The sequence below is a fragment of the Rhagoletis zephyria genome, unplaced genomic scaffold (genome assembly GCF_001687245.7).
Source record: "Rhagoletis zephyria isolate East Lansing unplaced genomic scaffold, Rhagoletis_zephyria_1.1 Rzeph_scaffold_01774, whole genome shotgun sequence".
Classification (NCBI taxonomy): Eukaryota; Metazoa; Arthropoda; class Insecta; order Diptera; family Tephritidae; genus Rhagoletis; species Rhagoletis zephyria.
The window spans coordinates 46,558-73,928 of record NW_016158858.1 but is presented as its reverse complement, the minus strand read 5'-3'; the positions used below and the strand labels follow the sequence as shown (position 1 = coordinate 73,928).

The 27,371-nt window shown below is 32.6% G+C and overlaps 1 protein-coding gene across 6 annotated transcripts in view; it reads left to right on the top strand.

Annotated features, from left to right (window-relative positions):
* Positions 1-27,371, top strand: part of stj (voltage-dependent calcium channel subunit straightjacket) — a 38,608-nt gene that overhangs the window by 8,438 nt on the left and 2,799 nt on the right. Inside the window, exons 5-23 of one of the 6 annotated variants that reach the window (XM_017619041.1) lie at positions 663-1,054; positions 2,572-3,021; positions 3,107-3,247; positions 5,552-5,635; positions 6,556-6,612; positions 10,987-11,067; positions 12,359-12,433; positions 12,508-12,615; positions 12,693-12,764; positions 12,829-13,031; positions 13,122-13,264; positions 21,650-21,743; positions 22,979-23,026; positions 23,190-23,300; positions 24,836-24,954; positions 25,020-25,159; positions 25,827-26,051; positions 26,141-26,295; positions 26,939-27,269. In XM_017619041.1, the coding sequence (XP_017474530.1) occupies positions 663-1,054; positions 2,572-3,021; positions 3,107-3,247; positions 5,552-5,635; positions 6,556-6,612; positions 10,987-11,067; positions 12,359-12,433; positions 12,508-12,615; positions 12,693-12,764; positions 12,829-13,031; positions 13,122-13,264; positions 21,650-21,743; positions 22,979-23,026; positions 23,190-23,300; positions 24,836-24,954; positions 25,020-25,159; positions 25,827-26,051; positions 26,141-26,295; positions 26,939-27,269 (3,029 nt within the window). Of the gene's footprint in view, positions 1-662; positions 1,055-2,571; positions 3,022-3,106; positions 3,248-5,551; positions 5,636-6,555; positions 6,613-10,986; positions 11,068-12,358; positions 12,434-12,507; positions 12,616-12,692; positions 12,765-12,828; positions 13,032-13,121; positions 13,265-21,649; positions 21,744-22,978; positions 23,027-23,189; positions 23,301-24,835; positions 24,955-25,019; positions 25,160-25,826; positions 26,052-26,140; positions 26,627-26,938; positions 27,270-27,371 lie in introns of all 6 variants that reach the window. The other 5 variants (XM_017619045.1, XM_017619043.1, XM_017619042.1 and 2 more) reach the window with 5 other exon arrangements.

The following is a 27,371-nucleotide window of genomic DNA, read 5'->3' as shown; positions in this document are numbered from 1 at the left end:
AATCGAATATTTATCTTGTAATCCGGACCGACCACGGTCTCGCTAATTCGGATCGCGCAAAACTGTATCCGGAAAACAAAAGTATTCCACTTTTTTAAATAAATTTTGAGTTAATATTCCATTACTTTAAAACGGTAAAAGTAGTTTCTATTGAAGTCATTGTAATAGTTTTTTTTTTGTCATAATAAATGAACAAACAATTATAATTGTTTTTCCTCAAAAATTTTAACGCCTTTGGTAGTCCGGATTGAGCTGGTTCTAATTGATTCGGAGTTGCGAGGTTCTACTGTATTTGTGCTAATAAAAGGACCGCATAAAACGACTAAATTGGAGAAAAAATATCTGCATTAAGAACTAACCGCCAAATGACTCAACCCGTGGAATGCTTGACACACTCGAGATAATCATTTCAGCTAAACTTTTTCATTTAAATGTATTTTTAAAATTTTTAGCACCTAGTATAAGTAATTCTTACAAAACGACAAATCAAATCTAATAAGAACCAAAATTTTTCTCCCTACAACACAATACCTCCACAAACACACAAATGCTTATCATTGCCATGAACAATGCAAAAAATAAAAAATAAACATCATGAAAAATGTTATAATTTTTATACAAAAAAATCACTCACGCATACACATTCATTTTGGCTGCGATAGCCAAGGATGTCATCAAATCCATTCAGTGGTCGGAGAATTTAGATCAAATATTTCGTGATAATTACAAAAACGATCCAACATTGTCGTGGCAATTCTATGGCAGCTCGACCGGTTTCATGCGCCAATTCCCGGCGGCCAAGTGGAAAGCCAAACCAGTCGACTTGTATGATTGCCGACTGCGTTCATGGTATATGGAGGCAGCGACAAGTCCCAAGGACATCATCATACTATTGGACAGTTCTGGCTCTATGAAGGGACAGAGGCTAGATATCGCAAAGAAGGTTGTAAATACAATACTTGATACGTTGGGTACCAATGACTTTGTGAACATCTTCACCTTTGGAAAAACAGTAGAGCCGGCCGTCAAATGTTTTGAGGATACACTAGTTCAAGTATATAAAGTTTTTTATTGTTAATTGCTTTAAGTCACTTTCTGTACAATTAATTTTTTTTTTTTAATTTGCTGTTTGCTGGACATTTTAGTTTTTCGTTTAGTTTTTGAATAGTTAATTATGTAAGTGATCTTTTTTGTTGGTGCTAACACGTTCAGAAAACAATACTCAGAATATATACTACCCATTTCTCTACTGAGGTTTGATCTGCAACAGAAATCCACGAGCCAAAGCTTTTACAATCATTTCTAAGTATTGGAATTATTAAGGTCGCTACCTCTTTGTTGGCGTGAAATTGAGAAAAGCTGAAGACACAAAACATGAATCTGAAGTTAATACTTTACAGGCCACAAGACCGTACCCTTACATATATGGTACTAGAATAAAGGTGTTTCCCATAATTTGAATAAATATTGTTCTAAACTATCCCATTGTCTCTATCACAAATAACTTTGATGCTCTTCGATATTAACAATTCAATTGCTTTTCAATCTTAGACAGATTAGTTTTCGAAAGAAGAAACTCGCCAAAAATCTAAGCAATATTTGCCTCTTTTAGATTCATTTCATATCTTCTTATTCCTATTTGGCACTACAACCGGTTGTCGGTTTGGGCCGAGACCAAATAGCTTCTCCAATTGCCTCTCTTCTGTGCAAATTTGCGCCAGTTGCTCGGTCTACAAAACTGCATACCAAAAAAATTTAATTGAAATTTATATTTTAATTAAAATTTGTTAGATTTTTCTAAGCTCTGTATAAAGTTTGACTTACATGATTTTGGTTAAAGCGTGAACCATATATTTATAACAAATTCCAAAAAAAATAAAAATTACTTTAAAACCCTTGCAAATATTCAACAAAAATCTGCATGTACTCATGTTTGCTCCCCACTGTATGTAATTTAATTCTGGTCGGTTAACCTTCACCATCAATCGTAAGTTTAAAGCCGAGTGGTGGGAGGTCTGTACTATTAATCGTTGGGGCCAAAATTTTACTTTGGTTTGCTTGGATCGTAAAATTGTTTTTTTTTTACCTGTCGCTAAATGATGCCGCTCAGCATATTATATGTAAGAATGTATTTCTTTTGGAAAGGAATTTTTTATAAAAACCTAATCGCTCGTAAGAAGACGGCCTAGGTTCCTCAATTATATGGCAATATTAAGACGCATATCGGGAATTAGAGGCGAAGCTCCACTATTATTTAGGCAAAAATAATAAATCATTTTGCTATTATTTTATGAAAGTACAGCTTCTATTATAATTGTTTCAATGAGATATTCTTTTAAGTTTGGTCATTACTTTTTTATTTTTATTTGTTATTTTTTAGTTTTCGTCTTATTATTCTTAATAACCCACCATCGTGCATTACTATATATATTTAATAGTATTTGATAATTATATATTTATGTACGATGGTAACCTTCTGTTACTACATTTTTTTTTTAATGCTTTTTACTGCACTTCATACTCACATCCATTATTACACAATAACATTTCCTCCCATTCCCCATTCATAAGGCGAATCTTGGCAATATTCGGGAGCTCATGGAAGGTGTTGACTCAGTAAAAATTGCCAACATTGCCAACTTCACTGCTGCATTGACGAAAGCTTTTGAAGTTTTGGAACAATTTCGTACGGAAAATCGCGGCGCGCAATGCAATCAAGCCATTATGATTGTTAGTGATGGCGCTCCATTTACCTATGAGGATGTATTCGAACAATTCAATTGGCGTGATCTACCATTTAAACCCGTACGTGTTTTTACCTATCTAATTGGCAAGGAAGTAGCCGATGTTAAGGATATCAAATGGATGGCTTGTGCCAATCAAGGCTATTATGTCCATTTGAGTGATATGGCCGAAGTCCGTGAAATGGTACTCAATTACATACCGGTAATGGCGAGACCTCTGGTTCTAGGTAAACATGATCACCCTGTTGTGTGGACGCAGGTGTATGCTGATGTTATTGTAAGTGCAGTGAAAGAAAAATATGTCAAATCCAATGTGAATGTTGAAGGATTTTCTTAAAATTTATTTAATTTTATTATTTAAGGACCCAAAACTATCCGATTGGCTGTGGGAAATGAAGCAATGCGATGATCAACGCGAAGATGTTTTGGAATTTCGGCGAGAGGGTTATCGCATGCTGGAACCTAACGAAGTACATAGACGGATCTATCATCGCAATAAAGCGGTATAAAAATATTTACATGTATACGAAAAAATGACTTTCGTTAGTAGTTAGGGGTCAGTTTGACACCTTTAAATTAATTTAGTAAAAAAATGGGGTATCAATTATGTATATTAATTTGAGTTTTAGCCAATTTTTTCTTCAATGAAATTTAGAAAAAAAATCAACAAAGTCAAAGCAGCACAAGTAGAGAGGGATGGGACTACCCGCATATTTGCGTATCGGTTCAGATAATCGTGTACACGGATGAAATCTGGATATCCGGTTAAAACCCGTTAATTTTGCTATCTGGATAGCCGGTTAATATCTGTTTATTTTATTATCCGGATATAATATGCGTATCAAATATTAAAATACAGTGGTCGTGGAGTATGACGAATGATATAATGTCTGGGTTCATACGCTATATCGAAAAGTACGTTAAATCGAACTAAAATTTTGTTATGAAAATCAATAAAATCAGTCTATATATTACATATGAGCCCCATATTCCAATTTCACTTAATTTGTTTTTTTTTTTTATTGTTTCACCTAATAAATAACAAACGGTTACGCGACGGAGGTATTTTTCCAGTTCAATAAACGCGACCACTTGTAAGAAGTTATTCTTTTGAACTGGTAATTTCACGTACGCAAAAATCATGTCATTCAAGCATATAAAGTAAACAAGCGTTCGTTATATAGAATACTCCTTTTTTCAACCATTCGTTATTTAGGGCCGGTTGCTCAAAGCCTGGTTGACACTAATCATCGGTTAACATCGTTATCGACGTTTTCGACTCCATGCATGCATATATACGATGTTTAACCGGGGATTAGTGTCAACCAGGCTTTGAGCAACCGGCCCTTAGAGTAATCAATACATTTAAAAGGCATTCGTTATTTGGAGCATTCGTTATATAGGCATTCGTTATACTGGACAACCACTGTATATATTTTTTACGATATTTAGAAAAGCACCAAAGTCAAAACAGTACAGGTAGTTTTGTATATTCGGATATCCGTTCGGATACTCGTGTACACCGATAGAATTCGAAATCCCATTTATTTCGTTATACCGATATTCGGATTTTTCGATCAGATATTCAAATATCCTGATTATTCAGATATTCAAAAATTTCCTATAGAATTTCTATGCATTAAAATCATACTCAAGTTTTTAAGAAAATTTCGCATACATACGAGGGTCAATAAATAAATCCTAAGAAGAACTTAGATAAAAACAAATGTTTCGATAAATATCAGGGACGTGAACCGGATAAAAAATATGGTCAGGTCGGTTCAGCGGTTCGAAACGTGTTTGCATCTTTGGATTGGTTTGTTGAAACGGACCGGGACTGCGGTCCAGTTCAACGTTTCGGAAGTAGAAAAAAAAATGAAGAAAAAAGTAAGAAAGATTTTCATGAAAACTTGGTCGAAACGAACATTGCTAATCGCCTTTGTGATGTCTTTTTGGCAAAAGCTTAGAAATTCAAATGCATACTACGTAAAAACTGTCCCTAATGTTCTAGGTTACCCTAATCTTCATCAAAAACTGAGGAAAGGCTTCTCAAGCTGAAAGCAACCATTACTTCAGGTGCATATTGTATAAGTACCAGGGTACTTTGGTAAGTCAGTGACTTTGAGTTTTCTGCGGAGTAGCGTTTTATGCACCACTACCCCCGATTGATGTACCATTTTTAGCAAGCTGTGTGATTTCGTTTGTGTTTGACACTTACAGCGGCAAAACTTCGTAACTGGGCAACGAAATGCTATGCCATCTACCATTTTTGCCTGATTTAGTCAGTCCCGACTATATGCTCTGAAGAGATCGCTCGGCATGAAGAGATTTTGAAATGAAACGGTCATCACTAAAGGAATAAAGAAATGGGGAAAAAACGGTTAACTAAATGTTTTAAGCTAAAAGGAGACTGTGTAGAAAAATAAAAAGGGTTTTTTGACTAAAATATACGATTTATTCAAACTTAAACTCCTCTATGGTAAACAGTAAGAAATTTCACCAAAATCTGTTTGAAAAATCCACTTTCGGTCTAAAACCCCGGTCAGAGCCCATCTCTACGGCAATGGTGTGAAAATAGGTTGACTACCTTTGCAATATAATCCTAACCACGTTTTTTGTAAAAAAAAAAAACAAATTGAAATTTTCTGGACAGACTTTTATATCCGTTGGCCGATGTGTTATATTTGGATGTGGTAAAATCATGAATTTTAAAATATAAAGATTATTTTCAGTGTATTGAAGCATATCATAATATTGGGTCTTAATTTATGTACTATATTTTTCTTTATAAATTACTCCAACTGAAGGCCTGGAATCAACCACTCGAATCGGACGTATATCAGTTTATGACTACTGTCTCTATGCCTGTTTATGATCGACGTATGAATGCGGTAAGGTATTCAACATACAGTAGAAATGCATAAATAACACCGTGCGACAAAAACAAAAATTTCGAAGTGATTGTGGGCCAAATATGGTAAAACTGAGTTATTACTTTTTCTCTCTGCCATCAGGATTTTTTTTAAGGACATATTTCTAATATATGATTAGTTCCAAAAAATGTTAAAAAAAATTTTGAGGAATGTAGAATAACAATATGGGTACCAATGAAAGACAAAATTCTGCATAATTAAAAAATAATAGTTTTTGTTCACAAGGGCGAATAGGTATTGAAAATGCCCTTTTAGTAATTTAATTTTTTAAGGTGATAAAATAAGTACTAAAATCGAGAATGTGGTAGATTGTATATTAATCCTTAACATATAATTTTTTCAAAAGTAAATTTTGCTAAATTCCATGGATATTCAAGGATAAAATTTTAAAAGGACATTTTCAATACCTAATCGCCCTAGTGAAACAAAAAGTTTAATCGGCTTTAATTCTGCAGAATTTTCTCTTTAATTTTATACCCACGCCGCACTGAATTTTTTAAATAATTTTTTGAAGTTATCATATTTATCAAATTTCAAATTTTTTCAAATAATTCGAATTTCAAATAGTTTTTTGACGTTATCTATTAAATTTATCAAATTTCAAGGTTCTTAAAAAAATTCTGACGTCAGAGCAGTTTTACTATATTTGGCTCATGGTTTTGTGTGTAAAATTTACTGTCGCACGGTGTAATCAAAATCACCAAGAAATTTCTTCTTAATTTGTATAGTGAAGTCAATCATGATTTCTTAATAAATACTTGCACATAAAAAAATATGACATACTATCAAAATATTTCTATGTACTATCAAATGTACATAAATATCTTTTATTTATTGTATATACTAATAAACAAACCAATCAAATATTACACAAACAGAATATCACCGAAGAGGTTTTAATAAATGAGGCGCTTTGGGAATTACAAACTCGTGAGGTATCTAGAGACATTTTGAGTAAAAAACAAAACAGTGAAAACGCGTAGTAAAATAAAAACGTTGCTAAGTTCCTTAGCGTAAATTTAATGTTGTTGCGTCATACATACATTTGAGTAAACAAACTAAAAATTGCTTAACAATTTATATACTCATAGCTAGTAAAGAATTTTGGTAAAAATAATGTTTAGAACAACATAAATAAGAGGTATTCCCTTACACTGCAAAAAAGCCATGAAAACTTGACCGTCGAGATTTCGTTGAGAAATATTTTAGAGCTGCGGGTTTTCTAGTTTTTCGAGTTTGAGGGAATCATCTATTAGATAAATTTAAAAGTAGTACAAATCAGTTGGATACAGAAGTGCATACTATATAAAATCGTGCATAGCATATCTACTACATACTATGTGTGGAAGTTTACTAGAAGCAGCGTAAATACATACAAACATAAATAGTATATTTTATTTGCAAAATGCAAGTTCATGGATACAATAGAGATCAGAAATATTTATAGTAATACAGTTTTAAATATTCAAGTTTTTCTTCTACATAATACTCGTAATCATAGAATAGATTGTAAATCCTGTATATTTAAGTATTTATTGTGCTAAAAATTTTTACTAAACTATATGCATGATATAATCTTTTTTCATGTAGAGCCGCAGTTGAATTCTAAAACTTCATATTAGCAGTTTTATTTTTTGGTTTTAATTGGAGAAAATTACGAAGTTACATATTTGATTAGTCATATCGTCATCACTTCGATATTTCAAAATTTAAGGACGCTAATTTACTCATAAAGCCTAATACTCACAACAATCTCTTAAAAAGAAATAAGATTATTATGGTAAATGGGCTTGGCACCGCTAATTTATGACTACACAAGTTTTCTCATTAAGTCTAACTGAACATACTATCGAAGATGTTAGAAATAGGGGTAAAACCAGCCCTACTTGTCACGTAACGGTATTTTTCGGAGAGGTGAAAAACTTTATCTATTTACAATGTGTGCCAGGTATTTAGTGTTCGGCTTCGCCTGAACTTAGACTTCTTTACTTGTTTTGAATTATTTTTTACTATTTAAGTATTGTAGGTTCTAAATATGAAATGAATCGGACAATAAATATAGATTTTCCAAATACCTCAACTACTGCGCCACCTATCGGGCAAATTTTCTTTAGGAGTTTTTCTATTTCATTTAGGTAATTCTCATTTCAAATATGAACAATATTGAACTATAAATACGGGTTTTTTTCAAATAACTCTACACCGGCGCCACCTAGCGGATTAATTTATCTCTTATATTGCATTGTCGTCGGATTCAGAGCCAAGTTTGCAGTTTCAAGCCTCTAGCTAATCGGGGAAGTTGTTAAAAATTTATTGCAGAATTTTATTAAAAAACTCAGGTGAAACTTAATAAAAGCTTGTAAAGATAAATATTAACGTTTATTTTTTAACGCAAAAAAAAGTTTAATTTTTACTCTTTACTTATGATTGAAAACATATCAATGAAAAAATAACAATTACTTATCGACTTTTTTAAAAAAAAAAAAAGGATAACAGTTTGCTTTTAACGACGTATTTAAATATTAGAATTATCATGTCTATGTTATAGTTAGTAGAAGGCTACTAGCCTACTAGTACCTTATATTTTTATGAATATGTATGTATGTAAATACCTATAAAAAGTATCAAAAATATACATACTATCTTGTGCCAGTTAATTATGTGATATGGGCATTTCCATTATATGTTGATTTTTTTTTGTTTCGATAGCATTTTAGAAGCAATATGTTTTGTACAATATTTAGGTTCTGTAGATTTTTTGTTTTCAATATATTGACAAAAAATGTGAAATATGCAAAAATCTGCGAAACGCAACATAAAAATTTAAATTGATTTATTTTAAACTAAAATGGATGAATTGGCCTTTCTAATGGTAGTTTTTGTTTAGCTTAGGGATGATTTTAGCACGCGACATTAGTAAAAACAATTAGTTGAAGCAATTTCAGCTCATCATTACATTAACTACTAAAAACATCGTATATATACTTTATATTTTGACTTCTGTGCCAATTCAAGGTACATTTTTTGGAAATCTATGAGTTGTTAAGTTTAACTAGATACGCCAAATTTGAACCAAATCGGACTATAAATACGGTCTTTCAAAATACCTCGACCCTGGCGACGCCTTGTGAGATCATTTTTTGTAAAAATGTTTCTGCCTACATAAGCAGTATAGCCCTATAGGGATAACACGAACTAGTGAACCAGATTTCTAGTTCAGTACTAGTTCTTTATTGCCAAAAACGAACAAGTCCGATAGTAACTAGTTCCGCACCAGTCCAAAAGCAGTGAAATGTGGTACTTTCACTAAACTATTCTATTTTAAATTTTAAAAGCAGGGAAGGTAATCATTATGAGTNAAAATGCAAGCCACCAGAGCTACCTTTATTTTAAGAAAAGACAAATTAAGTTTTTTTATGCAATCCACCACAGCTACCTTAATACAGTCAGTCAATAAAGTTTAGGTACAACGAATTTTTTACAATACGGGCAACTATTTTTTAAATATTTTCGTTTTCGGTAATTTTTTATAAAAATATGGTCAATTCTACAACAAAATCCCCAAAAATCAGAGTTCCAAACCTTGTGCAAAATTTAAGAAAATTCTGCAAAATTTCATTAAAATAATTCACTTTCTATTTACGCTCTCTAGAAAAAGTTTTTTAGCCCATTCAATTTTAGTATAATGAAGTGCAAGTGTGAGGAAGCTAGGACTTACCAAACAACAAAAAAAAAATTGCTAAATATGAATGGTAAGTCCTAGCTACCTCAAACTTGCACTTTGTTATACTAAAATTGAATGGGCTAATAACTGAGTACTTAACTTTTTTCTAAAGAGTGTAAATTGCAATACTTGGATGGAAATTCGCAGTTTTCTTTAATTTTGCATAAGGTTTGGAACTCTGATTTTTGGGGTTTTTGGTGTAGAATTAACCATATTTTTATAAAAAATTAGGGAAAAATAAAATATTTAAAAAATAGTTGCCGGTATTGTAAAAACTTCACTGTACCTAAACTTTATTGACTGACTGTATATCTTATTTAAGTTAAGTACGACAAAAACTTTCGAAGTACTTCATATACATATAAGCTTAAAAAGAACTGAATTTACTTAAAAATCAATATGCTTAAATTTAGACAAGTAAGACAAAGTGAACTAATATTTTTACTTTTAAGCAGAACGCACTTTTTTTTTACTTACTACTTCAGCTTAATACTACTACTACTACTAATGTGGTTTATAAATTTTTGATAAATGCGTTTAAACATTTGTGATTGTATTGTCCTTCCTTCAACCGATCGTATTTAATTTAGAAGGGAAATGTTTCGACAAGCCTGATTAGAAATGTAGATCTAAGGTGACGAATTTATAACAGGTTGGGAAGTATAAAAAATGGATGCAGATCGAACTAGATCTCATCTGTCGAATTGGGAACTGGTTTGGAACTAAAGAAACGGGGATGCAGAACGAACTAGATCTCATCTGTCGAATTTAGAACTGGTTCGGAACTAGAGCCAAAGGGATGCAACGGGGGACAATTGACACTTCCTAGGACATCGCAATGTTAAATTCGCCAGTCGCTAGCATGCAAAAGAGAATTAACGCGTACTAGTCATGGTTCCAAACGCACTAGAACCGAACGAGTTCCGCACTAGTTCGTTTCCCTACAGGGAGTATACAGACAAATTAACCCATAAATACGTTAGATATATGACTATTATTTTTTTTCGCGGTAGATCTTCCGATGGAAACGCCCATATGTAATAGATTCGCAATAAACTGTATGTATGTATGTAGTTTTATCAAGCAATATATTTGCCTTTTATAGTAAGTAAAGTATGTAGTAGCCACTGCCAAGAAACCTAATCCCGCAATTTATATTACCTTTTACCTAAAAATTTATTGGACCCGTTTCTTCTTACGGTCGGATTAGTTAGTAAAACTCATGTATAATTTAAAATTTTTATAGCGAATTCATAAAATATTATTAGATCAGTAAATAGACACTGATTCAATAGTGACATTTAAATTGTGTTATTATGTATTTAGATACGTATATGTACATAGTACATATGTAACTAACATATGTATTTTGTATATGTATTAAAAAGAAAAATAGTAAATGGGGTCTAGTCAGAGTATTCTTATGGTCAAACAACTGATTTAAAGTTTATGTAATGCTTACAGTAGATACAAAAATATATTCCCTCTACTACTCGTACCTGTATTAATAGTTTGAGTAGAAAACTATATACATTTTTGCAATGTACATATTTGTGTAATAATTTAACATAAAACATATCTTTAGACCAAAATTGCGAATTTATTGGGTGTTGCTGGCACGGATGTACCTATTAGAGATATTAAAAGAATGCTGTCGCCATTTTTGGTAAGTATTTTATATCTATTTATATTTACACTCAGACCGACCTTTTATAGTATACAAATCTAAACCTTTTCTTTTGGTTTATAAATCTTGTTGTTGGAATTTTTTTTGCTAATCGCTTATTTTAAATAAATAACACTTTAGGATGTGGTGAATGCAAAAGTCTGAATTTCTTGCCATAATTATAGAATCAGTTGATTTTAAGTTTCTTTTCGTTGTGACCACTTGTGCGCAACATAAATGTTGCTAAGAGCGGTTCTGCAACATTTGAAAAAAAATGCACATAATAAATTTTATTTATTTTTATTAATAAATATTTATTAAAGAAAGTGAAATGAAAACATTAACAACAAATTTCACAAATGCAATTTAAGTCAAAAATTATTTTAATTTTTTGAATTTTATATGGAAATTGACAGAAAATAAGAAATCACTTTCCATTCAAATTGCTGGCGGAACCGGCTATAAGTCTGAAAAATTGTTCTTAGTTTTCGTTAAAAAAAAACTTTGTAAACAACATTTCATAATGGTTAAACCAGAAATCATAGAAGTTTGAAATTTATGCCAGTTCATATATAAGGCTCAACCAACAATAATGAGACATGTTCTTGTCTTCGTGCTAATCGAAAATTTTAAATGGGAAAATTTAATAACACGCCTCAATATATCATGAAAAAAGTTTTAGCTCAATTTAATTTGGGCATGAGAGGGTTAAAAATCATCTACATATGGAGCATTTTAGTCCAATTCATAAACCATTTGGATTTTGGATCAAATATAGACTTCCTGACTTTTTTCAATTTTTCAGACGTTTTCGATATTTCGGAAACTAATCTTTTTTAAACGCCCATAACTTTGCGAAAAGAGCCGATTGTGAACATTTTTTTTCTTGAAATTTTTAGTTTTCAAAACACTTTTGAAATTTAAAATCGAAAAAATTTTCAAAGTCGTATTTCTAAAAAAATTTCAAATTTTTAATATAAAATATAGATTTTCAAAAACCACTTTTTCATCGCTTTTGTTGAAATTTGTTCTAAAAAACTGTCACTCATTCCGCCACTTTAACGCCTAGTCCGATAATGGGATATCAATGGGATCTATTTTTTTCGATTTTTTTTAATTAACGGTAAACTAACAAATTTTGTCCAACGCAACGCCAAGAACTCTGACTGCGTCAAATCAACTGCATTAAGCAAAAAGATAAAAATGCCTTATTGTAGAGGAATAAATTCTATAAATAATAATTATTACTAATCACATTTTATAAAATTAATAATGTTTGCATAATTTTCAGCTTGGTGTCAACGGCTATGCATTTATTGTAACGAATAACGGTTACATATTGTTCCATCCAGATTTTCGTCCAATTGTAAGTGTTTCACAATTACACCTACTAGTTCATACTGTTACCAAGCGAATAATTTTACATAAATGTCCATACAGTTCCAAGGCAATATCTTAAAGCCCGCTTACAACAGCGTGGATATGATTGAAGTCGAATTATTAGACGATGATCGAGCACCAAGAGATTTCAATCCAGTACTACTAACGGTACATAATATACATATATTAATATAATTCACAAGAAACATAGAATAAATGAGTATTTAATTTTGAATTATTGTCAGATACGAGACTCGATAATAAATCAATCAACAGGTAGTAAATGGATGCTAGTAAAAAATCATTTCGACGAAATGGTAAGAAAAACTATTTTTATTTTTTTTTTGTGAAATCCGCTAATTGAAATATTTTTCATCTTAGAAACGTGTCGCTCGTATTAAACGGCAATATTATTGGAGAGCGATACCAAATACACCATTTACGCTTGTTATCACATATCCTGAGCAGTATGGTGTACATCGTCTGTCCATACGCGCCGAAAATGAGATACACCGCATGAATATTAAAGGTGATAACTTGTTAAACTACTTTGGTGGCAAACGTTGGAGGATTCATCCAACTTGGTAAGTTTGGTTATAAATCCATACATACTCGACAAAAACTTCAGTATTTAAATGAGTATATTTTAAAATTTTCTCTTTATTCTGCAATAGGTTGTATTGCAAGCACAACAATAAAACATTTGCAGCACCGGAAGAGGAGTTAGTCTGGTTTTTGAATAAAATGTCACAACCTGGTTGGAGGTGGCCACTAAGTAGAAGCGCAGTGCCGCCCGAACATGCAGCGCTGTTGTTTTGTAAGTATTAATTCTGTCGGCTAATATCAGAAAAAATAACAATACATGCATACGAACTTTATTTAAAACAAATTTGCAAATAGACAGGTGGAAAGAAGCGAACACGATAAATATATGTATTTACATACATAGAGAAAGTATTCACCCTTTTGTAGGGTGGTTAGGGATCTTCTTACATTTCGAAAATTATAAGAAAACATTTATGAGAATTAGAATTAAAATAAATTTAAGATAGGCCACTACTATTAACTGTAAGCCGACTTAACATTATGCTGAACATTAAAAGTAATTGTTTGAATTTCAAGCATTAGAGAGTACATATTTATGCCGAATTTCCACTAGGCATTGAAATGACAAAAAACGTATGCCATTTAAAAAAATGCCATGTGGAAATGAATTTAATGATCATTTTTTTAATGCAATGACACAATTTTCTTTTAATGCCTGACTTTGTCATTTGTCATTTTTGCCATTTAATGCCTAGTGGAAATCCAGCATTACTTTCATGGAATAATTTGTATAAGGTTTTGTAGTAAGGTATAACCAGGTTTTATATTACTGGTGAGCCAGCCTCTCAAAATAACAAATAAAGACACCCTGGAGATAGGTGCCAGAAATCATACAAAATAGTTACATTTATTATTATTCAAAGGCCATTTTATTAATTTTTGTTCTCGAAGAAATCCCATTCCAAAAGTGCCGATTTTAGTAATCTGCTAGTGGAGCGGCTTTTACCACTTCTGTTTAGGTTTTAAAAAATTCTAAGTGAAAAGGATTTATTCAGCCAAGACTTTTTACATAATTGATAATAATGCTCAAATTACCAACGGAAATCACCTCTCTAACCTTCCTTCTTCGTCACTTGTGTGTTGGGCGACGTGATACATAAAATAAAACTAGCCAAGTTTGGCTACATTTATTTATTGTTCGACCCACGTTACTAAGGTTTGCTCAGAGCATTCAATATTCGAGTGCTACGTTGAAAATTTGCATTTTTATAAAACCGCTTTAGTCTACAATCCTTTTCCAAAGTTTCATATTAAATTTCATTTAAAATCACTATAACTCATTCAGAGATATCATTGAAAGTTCCAAGCGAAAATATCATTTAGATTAGAATAGCTTTCACGTCGTTGGTATGAAACTTAGATGATTAGTAGTTTGTCATTAACAAGTTAAAGCTTAGACAGACGGCAACGTTGATCCGAATTAACGGCGAAGTTGATGTGATCAAAATTGTGCCTTGACAGAAGGCAGTAATGCAGATTAACGAGTCGCGAGGTCGTGGGATCGAGTTCTACTGCCAGTAGAGTTTCATTTATTTTGTTTTTTATTCATTTAATTATAACTTTTTATTTTATTTTATTATTTAATTTTTTAGTTTTGTTTTAGTTAGTTGTTGTTGACTTTTCTGATAAAATTAGTTCTTAAAAATTTAAATAAACTAATAATAAAATAAGTAATGCGAAATAAAATAAAATTAAGTAAAATAAAATATATAAATCAAATAAAGAAAGAATAAAAAATATAAAAATAAAAACAAACAAAAAATAAAAAATTAAAATTAAAAAATTTAGCGATCGCTGGAACTGAGGATCGACCTGTATGCTTCGGAATTGTAGTACTCAGCTCTCACCACTCGACTACCGCTGCACAGTGCTTCCCTTCCATACAAAATGTGAGCAAAAATATAATTATGGACGGATTTAAATGAAAATTCGCTTCCTAGTAAAATTGAGCACGCTTAATTAAAAAATGAAATGCAAATGTTTTTGGATAACTTTCATACCTTCACTGTAAATGCAGTTTGAAGTTGAAAATTTGGGTTCTTGTGGCTTTTACATAGGTACATATGTCATATGTACATATAGTTCGTTCTATTTTCAAAAGTGCGGTGTCAAATGGCAGGGCTTGGCCTGTAGATGTGCAATAAAGTTTTTTTATTTTTGAATAGGGTTGCCACCTATTACAAATTTTATTAAAATTATTTAATGAGTCAAATGAATTAGATATTACAGTATGGGTATCAATTTAACTTGGTTTGAAAATACTTTACTTCTAAACGACACGTAGAAGGGTTACCACATGTTTAAAAAATCAAATTCACTTTAATTAAGGGAATAAGGTAACTGAAATATGTATATCAATATGAGTATCAGAAAAATTAAAAAATTTGACATATTTAGAAAGAAATAAGTGAAGAGTAAAAACATTCCCGAGTTAATTTAAGAGTCCAATAATTTAAAAGGAATCTAATCAGAACAAATCGCTAATTTACAATGTATGTATTTGTAATAAAATGACAAATACGATGGCGTAATCCTACGGCTTAACGTAATTATTATTTTAGTTTAACTATATTCGACTTTACAAACAGGTGGCAACCCTATTCGTAACATTTTTAAGCTAAATCCTTCTTAAACCTCTTTCGTATGACTCCCTTATGGTGATGCTATTATTTTAATTACCTAATTCCTTTACTTCAAGTGGAATTTGATTTTTTAAACAGGTGGCAACTCTCTACATGTAGTTAATACACATTTCGATTGATACCCATCTCTTAATAATTCATTTAAGTTATACAAAAATTTTAATCTAATTTTTTAACAATCTAATCTTTTAACATGTGCCAACTTTTTAAAGAAAAATAAACCTTCTATTTATTTGTCAATGTTATTGTGGCTTATTAACATTTTATTTTTAATATTTTTATTGAGCGGCACTATGCGCTGATGCCAAACCTTCCTGCTTTGTTTTCTTACTTGAGCAATAGACAAAAGTTGGCCATTTTCTGCCCAGATCAACTGCAGTTAATTCCCGAGATAATTCCAAATTAACGAGATGATCCGGATCAACACTGCCGTCTGTCTATGTTTTTACATTATTATTCACGAGCCTGTGTGAAACTTTTGTATGCCATAAATTTTCGGTTAAAATCAATAGAACTTTCCTTTTCACTAAATATGTCCATGATGAAAAATAAGTTCGCTTAGGTATCATTTTCACCATGTTTAGAGGACGAAAGTTACGAGGGTTGGGATGTAATGTTTGGGGAATTTCATAATCGCCATTGGAGTTATCTGTTGTCTAAAAGAAATGTCTCTGTAAGTACTTAGAGGGAATATATCACCTTATCAGGATAACTAAAATTTATTATTTAGTCACAAAAACCACTTGGAAAAAGTGATGCCAGTTACTTTAACACTTACAGGAGGTGCCAACCTAATTAAAGAACGTTTTACTATGAGTAAAAATTTGTGAAGCGGTCAAATACTTTTTCGAAGGTAGAATTTTTTTGGGGAATGAATTGCCTATGGTTAAAAATGATTATGAATTATTTTGGAAGTTAAGAAGTTAGATTTAATTTCTTTTCTCAGTTTCAGTTTTCAGTTAAGAAGGAGTATGGTTTTTTTTCATTTTTATTTTGTTATACAAAATTTTTTGTAAAGGTTATTAAAAGATTTCAAAATTATATTAAGTTCTCAATCGCTTTAAGATCGCGTTTGGGCTAATATTGTGGTACATTCCATTAAAAATTATTTGTATATGTAAATTGCCGGAACTCCTACCTTTTCTATTGACACGCAACGTATAACAGCACAATTAATTAGCTATTGTAGAATCGTTCTTAAAATCGCAAAATACACCTTATAAATCCATGAAAGTCAATTGCAGTATTTTCGGTTTGAAACCAGTACTACTTGATTTAAAAAAGCGATGTCTACGGTTTTTATGCCGATTCAGGAATATCTTATTAGTTGTCTATAGTGATAAGACGTTCTATAATCCTTCTAATTGTATAATGTTTGCTTCATAGTGATGTTTTCAAACGCGTCTACAGCAAAAAAAGGATGTTACGCATGTTTCTTGGTTGCATTAAGGTCGCTAATTCCGGATAGATGTGCATACTATTTAGAGATGGGCGCGGAATATCGGGACACGCGGGTGGGACACTCCCGATAAAATCGCAAACCTCGTGAATTCAGAAAATTGTCCTTAAAAACGATTTGTGGAATAGGCACCTTTTTATATTTTATTGGGACGAAAACGAACAGTAAAGCAAAGCAATATAATCGGAAAATGCCAGATCTCTCATAATTTTGTTTTTTATTATTTAAATTTAATTTTAAAGACATGTGAATTTTTCTTAGTGATAGATTTCGGTACCCGAATTTCAGGATGGGCGGGATCGGAATTAATTATTTGGTGCCCTGCCCATCTCTAACACATACCCTTTTTTAGGTAAAGTTTTTTTTGCGAATTTTCCAGAATTTTCGGTTGCTTTAATGAAGAAGGTTTTATTTTCTACCACCGCGGGATATTTCACCGTTGATGATGCGTTGTGAGGTGGAGAAGCTGTCTGCTGAACGTGCTTTTTATACGCGAGCGCACTTGTGCACAAGGGTATATTAACTTTGTTCGCGGGATGAGCATCGCCCACTTTGTAACTACAAAGGTGTACCTCGGTAACCACTTATTCGATTTGAACCTATTTAGGTTCAATTATATCCTTAAGTCAAACTCTGAATATTATCGAAAACGTTTGAAATCAATTAAACAATCGTACTTATCATGCAAAAGATATTTCAGAGAAAGTTGAAACGACGATATTTGATACCTGCGCCGGGTTTATAAAGTTCGGTTTCGCTCGAACTTATACAACAAGTAAAGACTTGTTTATTATAAAGAGTTAACAAATGTATGCCATCTCATAATTTTCATATGAAAGCGAGTTCAAAGCTTCTATATTCCTTTCGTAAATAAATTTGTTCCATGGTGGTGGAAGATATCGTCGCTACCGTGTCAAACTATCGAATGTAAAAATGGATATTTTTATGGAGAACAAAAAAACTGCTATAAAAACTGTTGTTCTCATTAGCAAAAGTGTGGAAAATGAAAAAAAGTATTCGATAGTTTAATATGGTAGCAACGATATAGCTACCCGAAATGTAGCAAAGCTTGCTAAAATTCGCAAACAAGAACCATTCCGAGAATACCGAGAGTATATCCGGAATCAACGTATTAAACATGCCTTAGAAATATAAATGTCGTCGACCTTGCTTTTCTCAAAATCGGTTTTTTTGTAGACCTATGTTATTTCCGGTCTATGATTAAAACTATTTATGGGGGTTTCCACGTTGGGTTTAATATCATATCTAAGTTTTTGTTTCATGAGAAATTCGATGTTATTTTATATCTTCCATATGTACCATTGTGTACGTGTTTCATACTTATTCACACATATGAACATTTATAGCATTTAATTCAAAAATGATAGTTTCAGAAAAGACTAAACACTTTTAAACAAAATCATACATACATTTGTATGTATGTATGTCTGTATGTCATGTTAACTTTTTCGTTTAAAAATATTATCGTAATGATCATAATTTATATATGTAAATGCAAATCCACAGCTAACACATCTACCGGGCGCATACCATCCATAAACGAAAAAGAAAGTTACTATTGTGAGTAAAATCGAGTTTCGATTCTGTTTATTTTTGCAATTTTTATTAAAAAAAAAATACAAAGTAATAAAATAATATACATAAGTAAATAAATCGTTTTTGTTATCGTAAAACTCACTAAAAAGCACTTACGATTGTAACACTCATTCATATTAATTTGCTAAGTTTTATCAACACATCGAAGAGCATTCTCACCAAAGCACAATGCTAGTATTTTATTTATACTAACAATACTCAGTTAAGCAGTTGATTGCATCTATATTACTAACATTTCTTTCAACTAAGCATACATACTTAATTAAAAAAAAATATATATTTATATTTCCTAATTTATGTAGAATATTTTTATTTAGAAGAAGTCGTAGATTTTGATTTGCATACTTTTTTCTAGAAAAAAAGGAAATCATTACCAAGTTTTAAGTTGTTGATTACATATTGTAGTTAGGAATATTTAGTGCCTAGCAATCAAAATTTTAGGAATGCAATGAGTNGTTAGTGTATTTTGAATAAATTGTAATAGAAATAAATGAAATTGTAATAGAAATGAAAGAAATTGTAAAAGATAAGAGCACATGCCAAAAAACAGGTGATCTCAGCTGTAGGCATATTTTGGCAATCAGCTGATAGTGTTTTTACTTATGAAACTGTACGATGACTCAGGGTGAGGAAGAAGGCAGGCATGAAGTTTGCTACATAGCAGCAAGCAACAAACACTTGCAGTAAAGGAAGGCTCATGTGGCCAGAACTCCTCTTACAGAGAATACTTCAGAGAAAAAAGCTGTATACTCTCTTTTTCGATAAATTGACTAACGGTTGATTTGGTAACCTTCAAACAGATAGTTTCGAAATTTTCTGTAAACGAAAAATGTGTAACTTGATTTTGTGCCACTTTCAAATGCGTGTATCTCATAATCTAAATATTTCCTGCTTTTCCAAAGTGAAAAGTGGATAGAAAGAGTGACGGTTAGCAGAATATTTACCAATTAAAACTTGTATTATAGTTTAAAGGTTGTGCCAAAGAAACGTCCGCATTTAAGTGACTTTAAAGTGAAATTGTACAATTACAAAAAAAGTTTATTTAGTGTTTTAAAAAAATGTTTAAAAACATTAAAAAAAAAACTCATCATAAATCGGTAGAATAGTCCCTGATCTCTTATTTCCCCATAATCTTATACTGCGATATTAAAGAAATTATAATTTTTCTTAGGTAACTACTACGTCGGAAGGCTGGCTTTAGTATAATGCACCATTTCCTTTATTCTTTAAACCACAAGGAATTTCCGTGTGAGACTTAATAAGAATATTGACGTGCTAGTATCGAAACTATTTCTTTCACGTTTACTTGCGAGGATTTCTTTTATAGCTTGGCGCTAGTGAGTCATTCGCAATCGTATGCTGCGAATGGTTCATTATTCTAAAGCCGGCATTCCGGCATAAGCCATTATTCCATACGAACACAGATATACATACATACATATGTATGTATATTAATTTGTTCATGCAGATATATAACAATTTTAGAATGAATTCCGAGTGTGCCAATAAAAATTGTATAATAGGAATTTTCGTTTCGCAAATCATCGCCATGTTATAAACAAAGTAATTTTTTTTCATTTGCATGCTAGTTTTACTACTCTAAATTGGTTCGTTTTGGCAAGAAGAACATGAGAAGAATATGTTATATTGGAGGTCAACTTTCATTGCCTCTAATATGAACATTCTATTTGAAAACTTCCCAAAGTTATTAGAAAAAACAATTATGATTTTTTCGAGTGGCAGTGAAAAAATTTATACTATCGGTACTTTTTCGCCTTAATAAACGTTTTAAGATTAAAATTGTTAAAATACTTGATTTATTTTTTATTGTACTTGTTTCTGGAACTCCACTGATTTAAATAAGTGCAAGAAGAAAGCTTTAGCGTTTTTTTTTTCTGGCCAGAGAAGGAAGCGCCAGCTAAAAAAAATACCTCGTGAGATTTGCTCATATATGTATATGCATATGTAGTTCAGCGAATAAAAATATAACTACTCGGTACCCGCTGGTGGTGGTAGAAAAAGAGAGAAACCTCCACTGAGTAAGAAATATCAGGTAAAGAGGTACTTAGCTTGAACTCGCCCAAAATTGCTTAAATTGTTATAGCGCCAATGAAGAAGCAGCCTTTTTTACACCACTTTCACGTTCAATTAATTTTGAAAAGTTTTAATTCGCGTTCGAATTTTTAACAAAATATTTTACAAGTTTAGTATTTGAAAAACTCGTATTTCAACATTATTTCAGTTCAGAAATTTAACATTTTAAGTTTTATAATTCAAATTTTAAATAAATGTCCAGTGTTAACATTGACTTTTTTACATTATTTTAGCTTTATTTCACACCGCATTAATTTCCACATTTTGCCTATCACTGAAATTTAAACATTTTTGAAAACCTCACATACTTATATATTGTTAGCTGAGGACTTGCTGGCGTATTCTGCATGTTTCACAAATGCAAATTCATTAAAATCAATTTTCATAATTTAATATTTATTTTGTAATTAATTACATACATATACATATAAGTACATATATCCATTCCTAAAATCATCTTTTTTTACATCTGCACCAACGTCGATTGAATGTTTGCAAAGCAAGCCCCAAAAATACTCGTATATTTGAAGAAGTACTCAGTATCCTGGCAGTTAACCATATCATATACCCAAAAAATTTGTTAAACCCGTAAAAAATGCATAACTTTTGCATATCCAAACCTTCTACTAGTAGCTTTTATTAATTAATAAAATAAAAAAAAATAAATCTCACACCCAGCAAAATGAGTACTTCTCTATTGGATATTGTGATTATTGTTAAAAACATAAATAAAAAAAACAAAACTTAGTCAACAGCTAAATTCGAGTTGTGTTTTTTGTTGCAGGTGATCGTCAACTTATGCAGTCACTTGTCTTCGATGCGAGAGTTACCGAATGGTTTTCGAAGAATACAAGCTTTAATTCAAAGGACGATAAGGGGTAAGCATCATTTCACTGAATAGATCCAAAGACTGGTTTTACTGGCAGTGAGGTTTTAACAAGTCATACATACTATGTACATATTGAATTCCAATAAATGTACATACCAGCACAGTACTGTTCGAATAATAGTTATCACTGCATTCAAATTTCAAACAATTAAAAATTACAAATAAAAGAAATACATTTTATTGCCTAAAAGTCTTTTCAGATCACCTATTAGTTGTAATTTCTAATAAAAAATTCCATTTTGAGCTAACTACCCAAATTTTCGGACGTGGCGTAACATAAACAGGCTGATTCTGAATACTCCCGGGGAGTTTGTGGTCCGGAAATTTGTTTCTCCAGAGAAAGAAATCCTCCAATAATTAACTCCTAGGGAGTGGCATTTTCCGCGAAAATTTGACAGGAGGAAAGTCGAACTTCGAAAGAGCTATTTTACACTTTTTTGACAGCTCAACTGCACCATTTAAAATAAAAAATCCTCTGGAAATTTTTATTCATGATAGGAGGAAAGGGAAAAGCGAGAAACTCCCGGGGAGTCATTCAATTGAAATTTTTGATCAAAATGTGTTATCCTTTTCAAATACAGCCATACATTCTATCGAATAAATAAAAAAAAAAGAATTCGGGTCACAGAATTTATTACCTTTAGGCGCTATTTTAGTGTTATAAGCTCCTTTATGTAGTTGCCATTTTCAACTCTATAGATCAGGGTCACTGTTCCACATAAAAAGCGGATCACAATATCGAAAAATATCGGTAAAATTGTTCAATATGACCGTCGACATTTCTACCTATACATACTTGCTTAAATAAAAAGGGAAAAAACCACCAAAATTGTAAAAGGACAATTCATAGGCTCTCCACCAATATAAAGCGACGGTTTCAAGCTTATACATTTGGGTGATCAGTATAACATAAAATGTGGCGCAAAAAAAAATTGTACCCAAAACCAGTCTAATTGAAACCAAATATAACATATTATTTCATAAATCTAAACAATTAAGTTACACTTTAAACTCGCAAAAGACATATTACATATATGCATATTTACATCGTTCCCTTAAATTACTGCCTTTCTTTTCTCTGCGAAAACGAATATTTCTCCTTCTTCTTTCTACGTTGCTTTTTGTAAATATTTCTTTCACCTCATTTAAATTGAACTATTCTTAAATAATTTATTTAAACGCACTTGGATTATAAACAAATTTTTTTAAATAAACATGGATCAGCACAAGTGCTTCAAGCCCAATCGCCGTTCTAATGGGTTTGTTGCCAAGGTAACACTATACTACATGAAAATTTGTAAAAATATGTTTTAATTATTATTTTTTTTTTTAAGTATGTACACCTAAATCTTTTTATTTAATCAACTTTTTTTTTCATCATCCTTTTCTAAGTTTCATATTCCAAAAAGATTTCTAATAAATTTCAATTTCGCAGAAATGAATTCAAACAACGATTTGGCATTACTGTGGCATTCTTGGCAACACATAGTGGTCTTACAAGATGGCAGGAGTTTCATTCAAATATGGCTGAAGAAGCTGGCGCTGGGTAAGTTCTTTGAAATATGAGGTCAAGCTGATAAGTGCCCCAAACTACAAAGAAAAAATTTCGAATGCATGTAGTTTGATTTTCCAACTAATTCAGTGTTATTTGTTTATCCTGATATCCCCTACTTGATCTATCCACGTTATGAACCTATTTATTACATTTAGAAAAGGATAATAGTTCCAGGAGGACAAGTCCGGTGAAAAGGACGGATGATAAACAATTCGGTGCAGAATTAATTTACTTTGGTCATTACCTTTTCTAGTCGAAATATCTGGCAACCCTAGTTTTATGAAAGCTAGGCTTGAACTACCTCACACTGTACATTTCCATCTTAGCCTCCCAAATGCTGGACAGTCTAGTAGGGAGTGTTGACATGATTCCACATGATCGGATCAGTTGAGATTCTTGGACTTACCTTGCGCATACCAACCAATCGCACAATGGTCTGTCAGAACCCCCAGCATTACGGAGAACTAAGACTTTACAAGCATTAGGAGCTCCTTTAATCGCCTCCGGTCCACCCAAGTCCAATAAAATCTGTGTGAACCGCAGGAGGCCAGAGACGTTCCCAGTTGCTGCATTATCCGGTGATAACGTTTCAAGGGTGCCTTGCCAGATAATCGGCCATGCAGTATACCGAAATGTCACTGTGACTCGGCACCCAAATTAGCATTCAAATATTTATTTACCGATTTTGAGCGCATCATCATAGGGTTCATGGCCCTGATGGCTCTGATGGCCTCCTGATTATCAGAGTATATGCTAACATTCCTAACTGACGTCAAACTCTTTAGCAGTGAATCTGCGGCTTCCTTTATGGCAGTAATTTCCATTAGAAAGGCACTTCAGAAGTTCGAAAGTCTGAACATAGTTTTGACGGAGATCTCACGACAGAAGAAACCTCCACAAACCCGTAAAGGAAATTACCGCCTGACAGCTGCTTGCCTATCAGAGTAGATGCTTACTTTCCTTCAACTGCTTCTTTAATGACTGGTGTCTCTGCCTGGAATACACTACTAGAGTCTGTAGGCCTGGATTTGAGGTTGATGGTGAGCCTACATACCATCCCTTCCGCCAGGTTTTGACCCATCCATGTAGAAGTTCACCGGCGCCGCCTTCCAAATGTGGCCATTGGTATGACATTGAGTGCTAGAGTCGGATTGATAAGTGTGTCCCACTATTTAAAACTGGTTTGGCATTTCTTGGCGAACCCAGCTACATCTTTATATTTAATGAACTTAACGATCTCATTTTGGTTGGTCTTTCCGACAGGGTAGGAGTTTGATGTGTTTTTGAACGATTTTCTGTCATCCCTTGTCAAAGTTGGTTTGGAGACAAACCGGTTTCGTCGTTCTGCCCTCTGCATTGTCCCTTTTCGTTCTGAATAGTTACTGTTTGTTCGTCAATACTAATAGCCGTGTTTTTCGTTTGCTGGGCAGCCTTCCTTTGAATCATTACATCTGGACCCAAGACTTCTAAAAGGATTTTTTACATAGAACCTTATTTTTTATTTTTATTTTTTTCAACCGATGCAGCGAGGCATTCAGCGAACAAAATAAACGAGCTATAGACGAGATGTGGTACAAACGTGCGGTGGATCAGCATTTTGTGCATGAAGACAGCTTCGTTTATTCGGTGCCATTTGATGCGGGAGGTAACTTAAATTAAGCCCATTAACTATTGATAACTGATTGGGATTTTTGCATTAATTTTTGCAAGATTTTGGAGAAGAAATCACTGTAACTGCCAGCAATGCTGTTTTCCACACAGAAGGCGGCAAATCTGCACCAGCTGCCGTTGTAGGATTTCAGTTCCACCATTCCGCGCTGGAGAAACTGTTCCGTAATATCACTGGCAATGTAAGTTATGCATCATACACTATGTATGTATGTGCATTAGGGCGGAGTAATTTAGCTTCGAAAAAAGTGTATGGCATATTTGAATTCTTCGTTCGATTCTAAGCAAAAATGGCGAACAAACTATATAGATACCAAACATTACGTTTGACCCTCCCAATTTTTTAAAGAAAAATCAGTGTATTATAATTTTTTCTGAACGAAATTAATTTTTCATTTAAACAATTTTGTGTTTTCTTCATACAATATACAGCTTTTTCTTTTTGAAAATTGAGAGGGTCAAACGTCATTTTTGGTATATAGTTTGTTCGACATTTTTGCTTAGAATTAATCGTAGTATTTAAATTTGCTATAAACACACGTTCTTCAAAAATGTATTACTTCAAAAATTTACCTTTTTTATGTGTGCTAGAAATGTTCCGACCTGCAGAAGCAGCAGCTGTATTTTATTGGAGTTTGTTGCCAAAAGCAAACTAAAGACTAGTTCCCAATATGATAAACATGAGCTCAGAAATAGACTTTTCTGCCAATCGAGAAATTTTGAGTTAATACATTTTTGTTAAAAGTTTGCGAAACGTGCAATAGGGTGTTTTACGAATTACATATTTTTTGTAAATTCTCATATTTGTCGCGACCACTAATTAGTAAACTGAACATTGATCCGTTTCAGGGATGTGCTGTTGAGGAACGTGAGTGCTACGTTATAGATAATAATGGCTTTATTATCATCGCACCATATCGTCAAGAGACAGGCAAATTCTTTGGCGAAATGAATGGCGGTATTATGTTACGCTTGGTGGAGGAGAAAGTCTTTAAGCGCGTCATTGTATATGACTATCAAGCGGTGTGCTTTGAATCCGATAGTGATATTAATGCATCGAATAGCTTATTATCGGTGAGTGAATCTAAATTTTGTTTCCTCTCATTTTTTCAATTGCAAAATGAATAATTTCGAAATCATGTGTTGTTCCAACGCTCTTTTAGCCTATCTTTCACCTTTTACGTGCACTCAAATGGCTGCTCCATACAGTGTTGTGGTATATTGTGCAACTGACTAATACGGCCATTGCCGAATTTATGGATCCCTATATTGATGACGACATGAATGACTACCCGAGCAATTCGAAAAGTACGGATTGGTTACGCATGGTGACGTTGCATCGGACACAGCTCAAATCGTGCGATATGCAACGCCACTTATATCTCATGTACAATGAGAAGGACAATGTTGTTTACAATATGACAGCTCATGCATGTGAACGGCCATTTGTTGTGCTGCCAATACCGAATAGTAATCTGATTTTATTGGTAATCGATCAACGTTGTCCACGAGATACATCGATACAAATGACCGTGGATCCAATCAAAATTCAATATCCACTGGATACAAATCAAACATTTGCCTGCTATAAGAATGATCGCGAATTTTCAAGAGTGCGTCCAGTTAGTTGCATAAATAAGCATATAAATGTAAGTAATGTTCATCGTATGTTATAGATATGTACATATGTACATTTCGTCGTCATTAAAGCGAAAAAACACTAACTTATCTTTTCTTGGAAATGGCAAAAGTTGTGTGTGGATCCCATGCGCACCTTAAAGGCCAGGCTCTTTAATTTCACATCTCATTTTTGATACTCGAAAGAACCGTGCAGACCTGACGACTTTCATGAGCAATACCTTCGATTATTATAAATGTACAATCGTCACTAGACCGCGAAAAAAAAGCGCAAGCTCAAAGGTTGACCGCAAAAAAGACACATAAAAAAACTNTACGGATTGGTTACGCATGGTGACGTTGCATCGGACACAGCTCAAATCGTGCGATATGCAACGCCACTTATATCTCATGTACAATGAGAAGGACAATGTTGTTTACAATATGACAGCTCATGCATGTGAACGGCCATTTGTTGTGCTGCCAATACCGAATAGTAATCTGATTTTATTGGTAATCGATCAACGTTGTCCACGAGATACATCGATACAAATGACCGTGGATCCAATCAAAATTCAATATCCACTGGATACAAATCAAACATTTGCCTGCTATAAGAATGATCGCGAATTTTCAAGAGTGCGTCCAGTTAGTTGCATAAATAAGCATATAAATGTAAGTAATGTTCATCGTATGTTATAGATATGTACATATGTACATTTCGTCGTCATTAAAGCGAAAAAACACTAACTTATCTTTTCTTGGAAATGGCAAAAG